The following is a 16,059-nucleotide window of genomic DNA, read 5'->3' on the forward strand; positions in this document are numbered from 1 at the left end:
GGTAAGGGTCGCACATACTTGAGCAATATTCTAGAACTGGTCAGAGCGATTTGTAAGCAATCTCCTTTGTAGACTGATTTCAAATCTGCAGTATTCTACCAATAAAGTGAAGTTTAGCACTTGCTTTAGCCACAACTAAGCCTATGTAATCATTCCATTTCACATCCCTACAAAGTGTTACACCAGGTATTTCTATAAGTTGGCTGATTGCAACAGTGACCCATTGATATTATAGTCATAGGATACTATGTTTTCAAACAATGGAAACTCCAAGTAGGTATATCAACAATGTAGGAAAAGATAGATTGCTACTTACCGTAAAGAAGAGATGTCAAGTTTCAGACAGGTATGATTAAAAGACACTCACATATAGCTTTTGGCGGCAGCCTACGTTAGTAAAGAGACACACACGCACAAACATACATTCACACACACACCATTCACACTCACACAAACAAGCAAGCACACCTCACTCACACAACTGCCAGCTCCAACATCTCAGGCTGGAATGCAAGCAGCAATCTGGAAGGGGTGGGGAAGGGCAAGGGTAAGGGGAAGGGATAGTAGTGTACAGGTGAGTAGAGAGGTGAAGGCTGTCTGGTGGGGTATATAGGAATTAGACTGCTGAAAGGTGCAGAGTCAGGATGTTGTGGGGCAGGGAGGTGAAGTACTGAGCAAGATGGTGCCGATAGAGAAGGTACGTGTGGGTTCAGCTCCCAGTTATGAAGATAAAAGTAATAGTAATTGTAAATTGTGTATAAGAAAAGTTCGTAAAGGAATTCAGTGTAGAACCTGCAAGTACTGGTTTCATGAAAATTGCTGCAAGATCAACTTAAAACTCGTAACTGATGACTATTTGTGGACCTGTGAGCCGTGCATAGCAGCCGCGTGTGAAAGTAAATTTTCAAACATTATCAAAAATAAGGACGAAATAATCAGAATGCTACAAAGCGATATTGAAGTGCTAGAAGTGAACTACGCTGTCCTCCAAGACTGATATACAGCTCTACAAAACAGTAGTGCTTCAACAGTGTGTGTAGATCGGTGTTATGTACGTCGTGAAAACGTAACCGTCGACAATGCCACATTTATATACAAGAAAGGAAACCCACAAGTGAATAAAGAAGCCTCAACAGTGGACAAAGTTCAGTGCTTGATTAACAGTGATAATTCAAATAACAAAAACAGTGCATCTAAAATTGTAGTAGACGGCAACACGTGTACACAAAACACGCGTGGTTGCGTAAGACAAAGTTCCGATCGCGTACGTAAACAAACACAACGGAAAAGTAACGTAAAAATATTTGGAGACAGTCATGCTCACAATATTTCGACATGCATGTCGAACTCTGCTCAAGATGGTTCGTGTATATCAGCAATTGTTAAACCAGGAGCAAAATTCGTGAATGTGGTAGAAGACATACACACAGAATGTGCTAAATTCACGGAAAAAGACTGTGTTGCGATAATCGCAGGAGCAAACGATGTTTATTGCAACAAGGCCAGCACTTTAATTAAAAAGCTACTCGTATTGCTGCAGTTATTACAGCACACAAACATAATACTAACAACTGTGCCCACGAGATATGACCTGGCAGACTGGTCTTGTGTGAACAGAGAAATTCGCCTAACGAATAGTAAACTGAAACACTTTTGCACTAAGTTTACGAATGTGACACTACTGGATACAGACAGGTATGAGAAACACTGCTTCACAAAGCATGGACTACATCTAAATCAGTTTGGCAAAAATAAACTAGCAGCAGACATTGGAAAAGCTTTTCATGAAATAATAGGCCTAAACAATAACGATCATGAAAGCAGACCAGTCATAGCCCTAACTAACGAGGGAAACTAGTGAGCTGGGCCAACTCTAGCAGGATTTGGTCCAGTAACAAACATCTGCAACAAGTAATTAATACACAAACGAAAGTTCACTCAAACAGCAATACAATTAAAGACAAACAAAAGTTAACAGTGTTTCATCAGAACATAAGAGGCCTATACTGCAAGCTGGATCAGTTCACAGCAAATATAGAAGACACAAAAGGTATAAACAGTGCCCACATTCTGTGTCTAACAGAACACCACATCACTGCTGGTATTGAAGTGGTTCCTATTCCCAACTATGTTTTGGCAACGTCTTATTGCAGGAACTATATGGACAAAGGAGGAGTAGCTGTATATGTAAAAAAACAATGTCTTGTCACGGCAGTAGATGTACAAAGATTCTGCTTTGAGCTACATTTTGAAGTATGTGCTATAGAGGTGCCAGACACTGTCTCCAGATTAACAATTGTGGCAGTTTACAGGGCACCATCTGGTAATTTTAAAGTGTTTGTTAAACAATTAGATACTCTTTTGTTGTACTTATAAGTAGAAAAAATAGGGGCAAGGTAGTTGTTGGGGATTTTAACATAGATTTCTTGGTTAATTCTCCCTGCAAGGTGGAGTTTGAAAATCTCATGTGCACGTACAACCTTGTTCCCGTGGTTAGCTCACCGACCAGAACCACAACCTCTTCCATTACTCTCATTGATAACGTTTTTGTTGATCAGAGTAAAGTCAACCATATTAATATTGAAATGGTTATAAATGGTCTGTCTGACCATGACGGACAACGAGTTACTTTCAACAGCTTGGGAATTCCTCTGAGTTGACACCTCACTTAGATGGGAAACAGTAAGGAAAATAAGTGAGGAAGCTATTCAAACGTTCAGATCATGTCTTCAGCATACTGACTGGACACCTGTTTATCTAGCAGAAACTGCTAATTCAAAATACGATTTATTCACAAATGAGATAGCAGGTACCATTGAAAGTGTATTTCCAAAAAAGTCATACAGAGTCCAACATGCTAGGTCTGCAAAAAAACCATGGCTCACTAAGGGCATCATAGCTTCCTGTCAGAGAAAAAGACAACTCTACATAGCATCAAAGACTTCTAACAACCCTGCTCAGCTAAAACATTATAAACTCTACTGTAAAATTTTTGCCAAAGTAATTAAAAACTCTAAAAGTATGTGTATAGCATCTGAAATTACTAATTCTGAAAATAAAATTAAAACAATCTGGAATGTGATAAAGAGAGAAACAGGGACTGTAAACTACACCAAAGACAAAAATATTGTTTTAACTGTTGACAACTCAGAGATAACTAATAGTGAGGAAATTGCTGAAATCTTTAACCAACATTTTTTAACTGTCCCAACACAGATAGGTTGCCATGGTTCTGTAGATAAAGCTGCCTGTATAATGAAAAATAATTTTCCAGAACCTTTCAGTCAAATAAGTGTGCTTCCCATTACTGCCAATGAAATCAAAAAAATCATACAGTCTTTGAAAAATAAACATTCTGCTGGTATCGGCGATATTTCAAGCAAGCTGTTGAAGGCTTGCTGTAGTGAAGTGACCAAAGTTTTGTCTCACATCTGCAACACATCCATGCAACAAGGAGTGTTTCCAGACAGAATGAAATACTCTGTTGTCAGGCTCCTGTACAAAGCAGGGGATGCTACAAAATGTGTCAGACTATCGCCCTATCTCTCTATTAACAACATTTTCAAAAGTCCTAGAAAAAGCTCTGTACAACAGGATTGTGGCACACCTTGGTGACCTGAACATCATTAATAGTCAGCAGTTTGGTTTTCAAAAGGGAGTTTCAATAGATAACGCAATTTTCTCATTCACAAATGATGTTCTAGAGTCTATAAACAGCAAGAGGCTGCCAATTGGTGTCTTATGCGACCTATCAAAGGCGTTCGACTGTGTAGATCACCAGATACTCTTCAAGAAGGCCTGTCATTATGGAATTACAGGACCTGTAGGGAACTGGTTAAAATCGTACCTCGAAAATAGGAAGCAGAAGATTATTCTAGATGTTTCAGATAGTCTATCACAATATATAGTGGACTCTGAGTGGGGAATTGTGCAGCATGGAGTGCCACAGGGATCAGTGCTTGGGCCATTGCAGTTCCTCATATATGTTAATGACCTGCCTTTATCCATCAATAACCAGTGTAAATTTACAATGTTCGCTGATGATACGAGCATTGTGGTGGATAAGGTGTCAACTACTGACTTAGAATCTGAGGTCAATGATATCCTTAAAGAAGTTCTGGGTTGGTTTAGTATTAACTCCCTTTCAATAAACCTGAAAAAAAACCAATTTTATCCAGTTCCAGACAACCCACAAAAACCCAAAAGAGATAGTTATCACACAGAATAATCAGATGATAAAGCAAGTGTACTTATCAAAATTCCTAGGCGTATATGTGGACAGTAGGCTGAACTGGGAACATCACGTTCTACAAACACTAAAACGGCTGACGTCGGCAACATTTGCTTTACGAATTTTGTCACGCTTCAATGACATTACCATCTCAAAGTCAGTTTACTTTGGCTATTTTCATTCACTCATGTGTTATGGCATCATCTTCTGGGGCAATACACCTGCCGCAAAGAAAATCCTCACAGCACAAAAAAGAGCAATAAGAATCATTTGTGATGTACCCCCACGAACCTCATGTCGAAATCTTTTTAAACGACTTGAAATACTGACAGCAACATCTCAGTACATATATTCACAAATCTGTGACAGGACTGTAATAAGAAGAGCTGGGAGGGTGGATTGGGCAGATTTTGGACCTGGGTCTTCCACGGGGATATGATCCTTGTGGCAAGGAGTTAAGACAGAGAGTGGCATAGGGATGGGCTAGGATGTTGTGGAGGTTTGATGGGCAACAGAACACTGCTTTAGGAGGGGTGGGAAGTATCTCAGGTATGAAGTGCCTCATTTCAGGGTGCAATGGTAGGTTTGATTACCTACCATTGCACCATGAAATGAGGTGAAGAATGTGGTTCAGTTGTCCCAGTCCAGGGTGGTACTGGCGGATGAAGGGGACACTCCTTTGTCGCTGGTTTTTGGGGGTGATGGGAGGATTGGAGTTGTGACAGGAAATAGCACAATATGCAGCTCAACATAATACACTGGATTTCAATGGCTGCTTCATTATGTGAGCCATCTGGATGCTTGCCTCCACCACCAGATTTCCTTGACTGCCCAGATGGGAGTTATTCTTACAACACATTCCTTACTCCCATTATTATCCCGGTGTCAACCTACAGTAACATACTGTTTCCATAGCCTCCACCCAACAGTTTCCACCCCTCTGCCCAGCCATCACTTCCCCCTTTCCATCTCCCACCCTATTTATTTGCAGTCCTCTGCCAAAGCATCCATCCATCTTTTCCTGCACCACTCCTTTTATGTTCCTTTTTCTCCCACCTCCAATAGACAAAAATGCAAGACCTGTCCCATAAATCTTCCCACCATCACCTACTCCAGTCCAGTCATGAGCATCTCCTATTGCATCAGAGGCAGGGCTACCTGTGAAAGCATTCATGTGATCTACAAACTAAGCTGCAACCACAGTGCTGCTTTCTATGTGGGCATGACAACCAACAAGCTGTCTGTCTCCATGAATAGCCACTGACAAACTGTGGTCAAGAGACAAATGAATTATGCAGTTGCTGAACATGCTGCCCAACATAATGTGCTTTTCAGTGACTGCTTTACACCCAGCACAATCTGGATTCTTCCTACCAACATCAGCTTTTTGAATTGCAATTGAATCTCCCTGCACTATATCCTACATTCCCATTACCTCCATGGCCTCAAACTTTCCTAGTTCCTGGTTTTCACCTATCTATCCCCTTCTGTGCTCCCATCCAGCAATAGATGGCCTTCTATTCAAGCAGCTCACCTACTAGTCTTTCTCCCTTCCTCTACCTCTCTCCTCTTGAAATTCCTAACTGCACCTAGCAACCCTGCCCTGTCCTCACCATGTCCCTACATGCTCCCACTAGCAGCACTACACCTTCCTCCACCCCTACCCTCCTCCTCCACAGTCAGTCTCCCCCTTAACCCCACCACCTACAGATTGCTTCTCCCATCAGGTGCTGTTGAATACAATCTACCCTCAATAGCCAGAGACAGTCACCATGTATGTGTGAGTTGCAGTTGTGTGAATGCTTATGTGTTTGTTTTTAATTTTAGATGTGTTCTACTAACATAGGCAAACAAGATGGGCTGAAGAAAGCTGATACAGCAAAGAGGCCTTTGGTCATGCAACTCAGTGAGTTTGCCAATTGACGGAGGACTGATGACAACCATACACCTGTTCCTCTTCTGTACATGATGGGCAGAGGTGTATGATGAATAGTCAGTTGCTGCAAGCAAGAAGTTAGCGTCCAGTCCGTTGATTCTGATGCCACAATTGAGATGCAAACAGTGAGTATGGTTGACTACAGAGCACTAATGTGTGCTGTGGTCACCCACATCATTGTGGTGCCCAAAAAGAAGAATAAGCCACCAAAACAGCATCATAAGAGCACCAAGGTTTTCCTCCATGGGCTGCTTTGTATCCATGATGAGGTGGCAGTCAAAGAATGGCTGTTGCATGCTGGTTTTGGGGATGTGGTAGTCAAGCTGCAAAACTGGACAAACAGGAAGAAGCCACAACAGTTTGTGACTGGCTGCAATAACCCACCAGTGGTAGTTTTGTGTGTGTGTCGGGGAGGGGGTGGGGGGTGGGGAGGGAGGCATCCACAAGCAGAAAAGAGGGCAGCATAGCCAGCACCTGAGATGACTATTTCTACTGATTGTGGTTGGTCATAATACCTTGCCAATGGCAGTAATGAGAAAGACTAGCCACAAGCAGAAGAGAAGATGGGACAGCCAGTACCTGAGAAGGAAGAGGAGAAGAAGAAGCAGGCTACCATATCATTTTTTTCAATTTGTTGAGTAGGCAATAATATGCATCAAAGATGCCATGGTGAAGAAGAGGGACACATACAAGGTAAATTACCTCCATAGTGTAGCAAAGCTACCTATTATCAGTTAGCTTCTGCTGTGGTACCCAGAAGTAGCCAAACATTTAAATCAGAAGCATGGTGGAATCAGTGGAACTCTTCCAACAGTGGTCTAGAAAGTGGAGCAGAGAGGTGAGGGGGGAGGGGGGGGAGGAGTCACAGTTCATGATACTGCCAGAAGATATGGCATTGGGTAACAAACTGCGTGATATCCACTACTAACATAATCTACACTTGCAAGATCTGCTGCAGGTAGAAAGCAATCCACTACTGCTCTTATTGCCTGCCCAGACTATCTTGGAAAGTTTCTTCGTATCGTGCTCGCCATGGCACGTTTTTCCCCCTGCCCTTAAACCCACTATTCTTCAAAAGTTTCATCCACTTTCTATCTCTGAATGGGCCTGTATTAGTGGGTAATTGTACTCAGATGTAAGGACTTTATCACAGTCCCGCATCGTGTCATAACCTTAATTCAAATAACTAATCAATGCAGAGGTGAAATATGTAGATCATTTGTGATTGTCACCACCATGCTAGTATGAGTGTGAACAGACTCCACTCTCGCTTTTTTGAATCTCCAGCTCAGTGTTTCCTTATATATGGTGAGTAGCAGTCTGTCTCTTCAATAATATAGTTGTTATTCCATTCTAGATTTTCCATTGCTTGAAATACAATAGATCCTGTTTAGTATAAAACACATCGTAAATAATAGCATCATCTGCAATCAATCAAAGAGGGATAATTAAAACTCGGTGCTGGAAGGAGACTCAAACTCGGGATCTTTGCCTTTCGTGGGCAAGTGCTCTACCATCTGAGCTACCCAAGCACAATTCATGACCCCTCCACACAACTTCAATTCTGCCAGTACCTCGTGTTCTACATTCCATTTTCACATGAGCTCTTCTGCAAAACTTGCAGAACTAGCACTCCTGGAAGAAAGCATATTGCAGAGACACGGCTTAGCCACAGCCTATGGGATGTTCCCAGAATGACATTTTCACTCTGCAGCAGAATGTGCACTGATATGAAACTTCCAGGTTTATGAAAACTGAGTGCCAGACCGAGACTCGAACTCAGGACCTTTGCCTTTCATGGGCAAGTGCTCTATCATTTGAGCTACCTCACAATCCATTCCCAGAGATTAAATTCTACCTACACCTCATCTCCTACTTTCGAAACTCCACAGAAGCTCTTATGCAAAACTTGCAGAACTAGCACTCGTGGAACAAAGGATACTGCAGAGCAGAGTGGCACAGCAAAGGACAGGCACACAGCTTTAATCTGCCAAGAGGTTTCATATTAGACTGAAAGTCTCATTCTAGAAATATCCCCTACACTGTGACTAAGCCATGTCTCTGCATTATTGTTTCTTCCAAGAGTGCTAGTTCCGCAAAGTTAGCAGAAGAGTTTCTATGAAATTTGGAAGGTAGGAGCCAAGGCACTGGCAGAATGGAACCCGTGGTAATGGGTTGTGATTTGTGCTTGGGTAGCTCAGATGGTAGAGAACATACTTGCGAAAATGTTTGAGTCTCGGCCCAACAAACAGTTTTAATCAGCCAGGAAGTATCATATCTGTGTACACTCCACTGGAGAATGAAAACTCATTCTGGATACATCTGTCGGTAAGCCATGTATCCACAGTATCCTTTGTTCCATGAGTACTAGTTCTACAAGTTTCGCAGAAGAGCTCTATGAAATTTGGAATGTGGGAGACGTGGTACTGACAGAATGGAACCCATGGGGACGGGTCGTGATTCGTGCTTGTGTTGCTCATTTGGTACAGCAACTACCTGCAAAAGGCAAAGCTCCCGTGTTTGAGTTTTGGCCCGGCTCACAGTTTTAATCTACCAGGAAGTATCATATTAGCGCACACTCTGCTGCAGAGTGAAAATCTCATTCTGGAAACATCCCCAAGCTGTACTAAGCCATGTACCCCCATTATCCTTTGTTCCAGGCGTGCTAGTTCTGCAAAATTTGGGGAAGAGCTTCTGTGGAGTTTGGAAGCTAGGAGACAAGATACTGGCAGAATGGAAGCTGTGGGGACCATTGTGCTCTGGTAGCTCAGATGGTAGAGCTCTTCCCCGCAATTGGCAAAAGTCCCATGTTTGAGTCTCAGTCTGGCACACAGTTTTAATAAGAAAGGAAGTATCATATCAGTGCATACTCCACTGGAGTATAAAAAATGTATTCTGGAAACATCTCCAAATCTGTGGGTAAGCCATGTCCGCCCAATATCCATTGTTCCAGGAGCGCTAGTTCTGCAAGATTCGGGGAAGATGATCTATGAAATTTGGAAGGTAGGAGATGAGGTTCTGGCAGAATGGAACCTGTGGGGACAGATCATGATTCATGCCTGTGTAGCTCAGATGGTAGAGCACTTGCCTGTGAAAGGCAAAGGTCCCCAGTTCGAATCTTTTTCTGGCACACACTTTTAATCAGCCAGGAAGTTTCATATCAGTGCACACTCTGCTGCAACATCTGGAAACATCCCCAAGGCTGAGCAAAGCCATGTCCCCCAGTATCCTTTGTTCCAAGAGTGCTAGTTCTGCATGATTCAGGGAAGAGTTTCTGTGGAGTTTGGAAGGTACTAGACGATGTACTGGCAGAATTGAAGCTGTGGGTATGGGTCGTGATTCATGCTGGGGTAGCTCAGATGGTAGAGCACCTGCCTGCTAATGGCAAGAGTCCCATGTTTGAGTCTCATTCCGCAAACAGTTTTAATCATCCAGAAAGTATCATATCAGCATACACTTCTCTGGAGAACATCCCCAAGGCTGTGGGTAAACCATGTATCAGCAGTATCTCTTGTTCCACAAGTACTAGTACTACAAGTTTCCCAGAAGAGCTTCTATGAAATTTGGAATGTGGGAGATGAGGTACTGGCAGTAGGAACATGTGGGGATGGGTTGTGATTTGTGCTTGTGTAGCTCAGATGGTAGAGCACTTAAATGTATAAGGCAAAGGTCCCATGTTTAAGTCTCGGCCCGGCACACTGATTTTATCTGCCAGGAGGTATCACATCGAGCACAGTCCACTGCAGAGTGAAAATGTCATTCTGGAAACATCCCCAATGCAGTGCTAAGCCATGTCCCTCCATTATTCTTTGTTCCAATAGTGCTAGTTCTGCAAGATTCAGGGAAGAGTTTCTGTGGAGTTTGGAAGGTAGGAGACAAGGTACTGGCAGAATGGATGCTGTGGGGACGCGTCATGATTCGTACTAGGGCACTAGCCCGCAAATGGCAAAAGTCCTGTGTTTAAGTCTCAGTCCGCAGACAGTTATAATCAGTCAGGAAGTATCATACCAGCGCACACTCGCTGCAGAGTGATAATCGCATTCTGGAAACATCCCCTTTGCAAGACTGGAGAAGAGCTTCAATGAAATTTGGAGGGTAGCAGAGAGGTACCAGCAGAATGGAAGCTGTGGGGTCGGGTTGTGATTCGTGCTGGGGTAGCTCAGACAGTAGAGTACTTGATGGCGAATGGCAAAAGTCTCATATTTGAGTCTCGATTTGGCACATAGTTTTAATCAGCCAGGAAGTTTCATATCAGTGTAAACTATGCTGGAGAATACAACACTCATTCTGAAAACATCTCCAAGGCTGTGGGTAAGCCATGTACCTGCAATATCCTTTGTTCCATGAATACTAGTTCGCAGAAGGGCTTCTGTGAAGTTTGGAATGTAGGAGACAAGGTACTGACAGAATGGAACCGTGGGAACAGATCGTGATTCGTGCTTTAGTAGCTCAGGTGGTAGATACTTGCCTGTAAAACGCAAAGGTCCCGAGTTCGAGTTTTTCTCCGGCACACAGTTTTAATCAGCCAGGAAGTTTCATATCTGCGCGCACTCTGCTGCAGAGAGGAAATCTCATTCTGGAAACAGCCCCAATGCAGTGCTAAGCAATGTCCCACCAATATCCTCTGTTCCAGGAGTACTAGTTCTGCAACATTAGCAGAAGAGCTTATGTGGATTTTTTAATGTATGAGATGAGGAACTGGCTGAATGGAAGCTGTGGGGACAGGTCATGGATCGTGCTGGGGTAGCTCTGATGGTAGAGCTCTTACCCACAATTACCAAAAGTCTCGTGTTTTAAGTCTCAGTTCAGCACACAGTTTTAATCAGCCACAAAGTATCACATCAGCGCACTCTCTGCTGAGGAGTGAAAATCTCATTCTGGAACATCCCCAAGGCTGTGCTAAACCATGTCCCCCCAATATCCTTTGTTCCAAGAGTGCTAGTTGTGCAAGATTTGGGGAAGAGCTTTTGTGGAGTTTGGAATGTAGTAGACGATGTACTGGCAGAATGGAAGCTGTGGGGTGGGTGGTGATTCATGCTGGGGTAGCTCAGACGGTAGAGCACTTGCCCACAAATGGCAAGAGCCCCATATTTGAGTCTCGGTCCAGCAAACAGTTTTAATCATACAGGAAATATCATATCAGTGTACAATCCACTGCAAAATGAAAAACTGATTCTGGAAATATCCCTGTGGCTGTGGCTAAGACATGTATCCACAATGTCCTTTGTTCCATGAGTACTAGTTCTACAAGTTTCGCAGAAGAGTGTCTGTGAAGTTTGGAACATAGGAGACGTGGTACTGGCAGAATGGAATCCATGGGGATGGGTCGTGATTCGTGCTTGGGTAGCTCAGTTTGTACAGCACTTACCTGCGAAAGGCAAAGGTCCTGTGTTTGTGTCTCTGTCCGGCACACAGTTTTAATCTGTCAGGAAGTATCATATCAGTGCACACTCCACTGCAGAGTGAGAATCTCATTCTGGAATCATCCCCAAGGCTGTTCTAAGCCATGTCCCCACAATATCCTTTGTTCCAGGAGTGCTAGTTCTGCAAGTTTTCCAGAAGAGCTTCAGTTGAGGTTGGAAAGTAGAAGATGGGTACTGGAAAATGAGTCGTGGGTCGTGCTGGGGTAGCTCTGATGGTAGAGTACTTGCCCACGAATGGCAAAGGTCCCATGTTTGAGTCTCGGTCTGGTATACAGTTTTAATCTAACAGGAAGTTTTGTATCAGCACACACTCTGCTGCAGAGTGAAGATCTCATTCTGGAATCAAAGACAGCTGTTCAGATTTACTCCAAAACAATTTATATAGATTACAAACAGTAGAGACCCTGCAACACTTTCTTGGGAAATGACAGCTATCACATCTGTTTTACTGGATGTCTTTCTATGACTCACTATGAACTGTGACCTTTCTGACAGGGAATCTTGAATGCAGTCACGCAGTGCTGTTAATACCCCATAGGGACTCAACTTGGTTGGAACTCACTTGTGAAGAATGATGTCAAAGTCCTTAGTAAAATATGGGAAAATATATTTAATTTGAGATCCCCTGTTGATAGCACTCTTTACTTCATGAGAACAAAGAACTGCTTGTGTTCCACTTCTGTTTTCCTGGATAATTTTCTGTGTCTCTCTATGAACTGTGACCTTTCTGATGGGAGATCTCAAATCTAATCACACAAGAGACAGTACCCCACTGGCACACAATTTGATTAGAACTCATTTGTGAGGAAGGGTAGCAAAGGTCTTTTGAAAATATGGGAAATTGGATTTAATTTGAGATCCCCTGTCAATATTACTCATTACTCCAGGAGAATAAAGAGCTGTTTGTGTTCCAAAAAAACATTTTATCTGAATTTGTGCTCTTTGTCAATAGATTGTTTTCTTCAGTGCAATTTTTAATGTTTAGACACAGTATATGGCCCAAAATCCTACTGCAAATCGATGTCAGTGGTATTTCCTTTCTTCAGTATTGGTGTGATGATGGCAACTTACCAATCTTCAGGTATGGATCTTTTGTCAAGCGATCAGTAGTATATTATTGCCATGTATGGAGCTTTAGTATGAGTGTACTCTGAAAGGAACCTAACTAGTACACAATCTGGACCAAAAGACTTGTATTTATTAAGTGATATAAGCTGCTTTACTACATAAAGGATATCTGTTTCTGTGTTACTTATGCTGGCAGCTGTTCTTGATTCAAATTAATGAGTATTTACTCCATCTTATTTTGTGAAGGAACTGCAGAAAAACATGTTTAATAACTCCCCTTTAATGTCACCATCAGTGGAAACATTATCATTGCTATTCCAGAGTGAATATGTTGACTGTGTCTTGCCACTTGTGTACTTTAAACATTACCAGAATCTTTGGACTCTTTGCCAGGTGCTGAGATATTGCTTCATTGTGGAAACTTTTAAAAGCATCTCACATTGAAGTACAGACTAAGTTTCAAGCTTAATAAGTAAAACATGATCATTCACAGACATTTTTCATTCTTTATATCTTTTTTTCATTACTTCTCCTTACTTTAATAACTTGAAACATGTAGTGAAATTATTGGTATTTTTGACAGAATTCTATTTTGGGAGTGAATAAAAACTGGTATAACAATTGACAGTAAGTGAAAAAAGTTTAACGCATCATTCAACAAAGGATATTAGTAGTACTCATAAAAATAGACTATAATAGAATAAATGACCTCAAATAAACTCTTGGCACTATTAATAACACCTGATATTTTGTTACTGTGAAGATAGCGCAAAGAAACAGTAAGGACAGGCATTATGTGCTTGGTCTTAATTGTGCCAAATTTTACACCTTTACTATTGTCACATTGCTACCTTGAGCGTGTCTTTCATTAATGCTCTACATTTTCTGCATCAGGTTACATCTACCTCTTTGATGTTTCCCATTTATTAGATTACATTATCTGATATCATGTCTTGTAATTTGTTCTTAATTTTTTATTGCTTTCTACATCTGTCATTTCTGCTTAAACTCTCTGATGTTCCCTTATGTATTACCTGTCAATCACCAGTAGCTCATCATCCATATTCTGCAGCCAGAGACTTTTTATTAATCTATTTTATTTCCAAATCTTTTCTTACTCCTAGTGTCTTCACTGATTCAAAGTTTTGAGTGTTTGTACCTTCCATCCAACATCCATATGTTTTTTTTTCTTATTTCCTATTCTTTGCAGTGTCCATAGGATGAAACTGTTTATGAATTGCATGTGCCAAAAATTATATGTATCTTTCTTAATTCTGTGTATTAGTGTTGGTCTAGCTGTTCTTTCCAGTGACTTTTGAGTAGATCATTTTCTTTTGTCATTTAGTCTCAGGTTAACACATATATGCTAATATAATGTAGATGACTCACCTGGAGTCACATGAAATGTGAAATCTTGGCTTTGGCTGAATAAATGAGAAATCAGAAACTTCACTATCGGGTAGCTTATATAATATTATGTTTTTATTTGCAGATTATACGAGACATTTGCATCAGATGACATGGTTTTGGCTATTGAAGATCAAGCGCAAAGGCACTCAGCTCTTCCTCCTGGAGTGACTGTGTCAAAGATAGTTAGCTCGTGGATGAAAACTCAGCAACTTCCAGTAGTCACTGTGATAAGAAACTATCATACAAGGACGGCATATGTTGAACAGGTAGTGACAAATGATACTTTTTTACATATATTTGTTCAATGTTTTTACTTCTCTCCCTCCCTTCCTCCCCCCCCCCCCCCCCAAAAAAAATCACACTATATCTCTCCATTCCTCATTGTGTGTGTGTGTGTGTGTGTGTGTGTGTGTGTGTGTGTGTGTGTGTGTGTGGAGGGAGACAGAGACAGAGAGAGATGGCATGAGCACATGTATATGTGCAGTTTAGTTCTTTAGATAGCTTTCTGGTTGAAAGATGTGATCTGAGTTTTTGGTTTATGAATGTGTGAAAATGTTTTAATTCAAAATTACCATCACGGGAACTAAATGTTGCAAGAATTTGACATCCATTTTTCTTCACAGTTTGTAATAGTAAAGTACCTTTGGTAATTTGTCATTCTTCATCCTGGTCATATGATATTATCAGTTTATATCAAGAACTGTTCCTTATGAGAAATACCTGCGCTATTCTGATTTCATCATTTCTTTTCTCACATTGATACATACGCAGCTGAGCCAAGACATTATGATTCCTACTTAATAGTGTTTCTGTCCATCTTTGGAAAGCAACACAGTTTGTCAACTAGGTTATGACTTTCCTTGAATCTGTGATGAACTTCTCTTTGTTTTCATAGCAGTTTTCTACCAAGGTTGTTAAACTGTGGTGGGTCTTTCCCATTCCTTAAGACCTTGCTTGGAACATACTTGTCAAAGACACATTGAAAATACTTTTCCATTTTTTAGTTGTGCTCACATCTTCATCCTCAGCACTGAATATTTTATGTTATCTGACATCAAATATTCAGTGCTGAGGATGAAGACATGGAGCACAAAAAGAAAAAAAGAAACTCAAAAGCTTTGTTCAATATGGCTTAGTCAAGTAAGGAAGATGACATGGAGAAGGCCAAAATACTGAATTCAATCTTCTGAAATTGTTTCACCATGGAGGATCATAAAACAGTGCCTCGTTTCAGTCACCATATGAACATCAAAATGGCAGATACTGAGATAACCAGTCACAGAAGAGAAAAGCAACTACAGTTGCTTAGTAGTGTAAATGCATAAGGACCAGATGAGATACTTATAAGATTCTACAAAGATTATGTGACAGAATATGCTCCCCTTTTAGCAGCACTTCATCATAGTTCACTGGAGCAATGAAGAGTACCTAGTGACTGAAAAAATGTGCTGGTTACTTCTATTTTCAAGAATGGTCTTAGGGCAGATCCACATAATTATAGGACTGTATCATTAACATCAGTCTGTTGCAGGATAAATGGAACATATTTTATGTTCAAGAAATATGAGAGCTTTGGAGAATAAAAATCTTCTCTATAAAAATCAATATGGATTTTGCAAACAGAGATCCTGCAAAACTGAGCTCAATCTGTTCTTCCAAGAGGTCCATGGCACTGTAGGCAATGGTGCTCACATTTATGCTGTGTTCCTTGACTTCAGGAAGGCATTTGATTCCAACCTGTGACTTCCTTGCAGATAGAACTCAACACATTGCTGTTAACAGAACAAAGCTGACAGATGTAAAGGTAATTTCTGGATATCCCAAGGGAGCATGATAAGACCGTTATTGTTCTGGTAGAAAGAGTCAGAAGCTCTTTAAGACTGTTCGTGGGCGGTGTGATTATTTATAAGAAAATAGCAGCACCAGAACACAGTATCAATTTGCAGAATGGCCTACAGTGGATTGATGGATGGTGCACGCTCTGGCAGCTG

At 41.3% G+C, this 16,059-nt stretch overlaps 1 protein-coding gene across 1 annotated transcript in view; it reads left to right on the top strand.

The window, feature by feature from the left end:
- The window catches only part of LOC126188583 (thyrotropin-releasing hormone-degrading ectoenzyme-like), a 270,383-nt gene that overhangs the window by 97,344 nt on the left and 156,980 nt on the right, over positions 1–16,059 (top strand). Inside the window, exon 7 of the mRNA XM_049930188.1 lies at positions 14,151–14,334. Coding sequence (XP_049786145.1) covers positions 14,151–14,334 — 184 coding nt within the window. The remainder of the gene's footprint in view (positions 1–14,150; positions 14,335–16,059) is intronic.

Source organism: Schistocerca cancellata, chromosome 1, assembly GCF_023864275.1.
Source record: "Schistocerca cancellata isolate TAMUIC-IGC-003103 chromosome 1, iqSchCanc2.1, whole genome shotgun sequence".
NCBI classification, from domain to species: domain Eukaryota; kingdom Metazoa; phylum Arthropoda; class Insecta; order Orthoptera; family Acrididae; genus Schistocerca; species Schistocerca cancellata.